General features: G+C 40.3%; 1 protein-coding gene across 1 annotated transcript in view; it reads left to right on the top strand.

Annotated features, from left to right (window-relative positions):
* Window positions 1-5: 5 nt before the first annotated feature.
* Window positions 6-3,221, top strand: part of TOMM70 (translocase of outer mitochondrial membrane 70) — a gene marked incomplete at its 5' end in the record, with an annotated part of 20,725 nt that continues 17,509 nt past the window's right edge. The window contains one exon of the mRNA XM_019611876.1: window positions 6-122. Coding sequence (XP_019467421.1) covers window positions 6-122 — 117 coding nt within the window. The remainder of the gene's footprint in view (window positions 123-3,221) is intronic.

The following is a 3,221-nucleotide window of genomic DNA, read 5'->3' as shown; positions in this document are numbered from 1 at the left end:
TGGGGGTAGGGGGGGAGGGGACAGGCGTCGTGCCTAACGGCCGGGCCAGGGTTAGCCTTAATAGAAATGCTGTCGAAGCTTGCGTTTATCCTGCCGTGCGTGACTTTGCTGAGGGTTTTCAGGTAAAACTCCTCAAAAGTTGAAGGGCGGCTTCATAATCGAAGTCCGAATCAGATGCGCAGTTCTCTTGTGTACCTGTCTGTGGGAGATATTTCAGCCGTGTTCTGTGACACTCGTGTGGTGCTGGGGGAAAGTTACAGCTGGTAAGCACACCTACAGTGTTACATCTGGCAGCCTGCTTGAGTAGGAGAGTAATCAGTGCTCTTGTTTTAGTTGTGTTGAAGTTCTTGTTGGCATACAGCAGCTAGTTTTAAACTCAGCTGACTGGAGCTAGCTTAGAGCCACACTGCCATTGTTAAGTAAATCCCATTAAGGTATTCCTTTTTTTCTTCTCTCCTTTCATTTCTGTAAACGACCTAGATAGTCTGTGCTGGTCTGTGTATCAGTGAGAAAACTGTTTAGGAGATAGGAAAAGGTAATTTTTAACCCTTAACACTTCAGTGATAAAGGTTAATGTTCGGCAAGTGATGGTCAGGCAGTGACGGGAACACAAAGGAATGGTGGAGAAGGTGACAGATAGACCATGATAGAACTGCAGTGAGCTATAAAACCTTTGCTGGACCTGGAGGCAGTCACTTGGGTATAATGATTTGTTCTGAGCCAGCGATACAGAGAGGACTACTTTGTTGTAGTAGGCTGCAAACGACACCTGGTGCTTCTATGACAGAGTGTTTACTACAGGCGAGCTCCAGTTTTCAGGCTACCTGGGCACTATGTTCAGTAACAGTGACTTTTCTGTTAGTGTACATTAGCTCTGCATTACTTGATTGTATTTCTGGATTTCAGTGTATACTGTCAAGTAGTTTGTAGTCATTCTGTTGTTGAATGTGAAGCAAGAAGTATCTTCTATGTAAACTGCTTTTTTGGTTTGAAACATTGAGTGTCTGCCTCTTTCAAATTGCTCCCCAAAATAACTTACTGTTGGACTCTGTGCATCTAACAGTTACTTGATGAGTGTCATTGTGTAGTGCAACGAAATGATGAACATTACTTAGGAAAGCAGAAGAAGATGGTATCAGATTTGCCTGATTACATATGACAGTGGACTAGCTGGTCTAAATATGGCTGCTGCAGAACAATTAATGTGGCAGCTGCTTCCCTCTGTATGTGTGGAAAGTGTTGCCTTCCTGTTCATCATCTCCAAATATATGATGTCATGTAGATGTGATGTTTCGACATGTGTTTTATTAGTTATGGATACTATTGGTAGGACTCTTGATTCAAAATATAATCTTTGCAAATGCTTTACTTATTAATTACCTGCTCTGCATTGTATTGTTCTACCTTTCTGATAAGTTGGGATAAGTCAGATTTTGAATACAGATCTGTATGGTGATTAAGCGTCAGTAGTTCATTTCACAGCTTAAACATAAGTGGAAAGTCCTTTAGAAAAGACACTGGTCAGTAATGGATGGGCTACCGACAGATGTGAGTACCTGTTTGTCTGGTAACTATTCTTTTGCTTATGTATGCAACTTAGCACTTAGATTTTATTTTTTTTCCCTGAGAATTTATTTAAATCAGCCTCCGCATGCATTTGTTGCTCCATTTGCTGGTTCTGAAGACACAACCTCGATTTTTTTTTTCTGTTCTTTAAAAGTATCTAAAGTCATCTTTGTTCTTTATTTGCACTTATTACTATTTTGCATGCAGCTGAAGCTTTTCTTTTACCTGCTGCAGAAGCCTCACATTTTTCTCCAGGTTGTGTCTGTGCTACAGGAGCCTCCTGGCATAGATGTAGTGGCCGACTGCGACTGGCGTCGTGTTGGCAGAAGCCCTTAGCACAGGTGCTATATTGGGAAAAGCTCCAAGAGTCTTGACATAGCTTCTTTTATAAGCTTAGCTCCTCAACAGTACAGTGAGCTGGTATTCTTGTACCAATTAAGCATTGATGATAAAAATGTATCTATGGATGTTCTGATTAAGGTCAGAAAACCATATTGCATCTGTTCGTTACCAAAGTTGTCATTATGGCTTATAGTTTGGATGGAATGTGTTTTAACTACTCAGTGACAGTAATTGCTTTTTAGATGCTCCACTTTGTGGGGAATATTGGCATGACTTAAAATTGTTGCATTGGTTCATTCTCAGTTGATTTGTGTTCTTTACTTACTCTGTGGTGACTCCTTAACAAGTTTGTCTTCCTTGTATGAGAGGAGTGAGAAGAGTCAGTGGGTAATGTGTTGGATGCTTCAGTATTTTTTTCCACTTAAGTTGAAATCATTTTCTTTAACAAATCTGTGATAGACCATATCTCCCCCATTCACTATTTCAAGTTTGGAGGCTAACCCTTTGCTTGATATGCCAGGAAGTATTGAGTAGAGATTCTTGAGCAGTTCTGTCTGTTTTGTGGCAATATCTTTCACAGGCAAAGCTGCTTCAGTCCACAGCTGGACTTTGCTGTCGTGCACATTTTTGTTCAGTGTTTTCCTCTGAGCTGGGTATGCTTACTGGAGTGCAGTGCTGGGTGAACGTGGCCAAGTTGGCTTGTGTGATGCCACATATCAGGATCAACAGCCAGCAAGCATGGCTTCTTTCCAGGATCTATTTTAATAGCATTTGCTGAATGTTACCTGTTTCAGTGCTGAAATGTTAAATCACTGTATAAAAGAATTATCAGCCTTTGTCTAGATGTATTTGTGTTGGTACTCATTTTGAATTAATCTAAACAAAAAGTGTAAGAAGTTGTATCTGTTGTATTGTCCACCTGTTGTGTAATAGATCTTATCAACCTACTGTGAGTTGTGTGTTTCATGTCAGCTGTAGGAAACAGGTGTAGAAAACCTAAATGCGTGTGTAATAGCGGTGGAACAATTGCTGGACTCCAGGCAGCTCAGGCAGCTCTCTTATTCGTGGTAGGCATGGATGACACTCATTTAAAAGAAAGGTGACAGATGAAGAGCATTGGCCACTTGTGCTGTAAGTTTGAACTTGATTGTTTGTAATACATCCTAGTTAGAGCTCTGAATTTATAGCTTATATTTATGGAATATTTATTCTCCTTTTGTTTTTATTGCTAAGGAGAGTTTTAAAGCCATTTATGCTCAGTTAAAACCTTTTAGTGTGGTTCTGAGATAAGACTTGAAGTGAACATTAGTCCA

This window comes from Meleagris gallopavo, chromosome 1, assembly GCF_000146605.3.
Source record: "Meleagris gallopavo isolate NT-WF06-2002-E0010 breed Aviagen turkey brand Nicholas breeding stock chromosome 1, Turkey_5.1, whole genome shotgun sequence".
Lineage (NCBI taxonomy): Eukaryota > Metazoa > Chordata > Aves > Galliformes > Phasianidae > Meleagris > Meleagris gallopavo.
The sequence above is the reverse complement of the archived record's forward strand: the minus strand, read 5'-3'. Positions and strand labels throughout refer to the sequence as shown.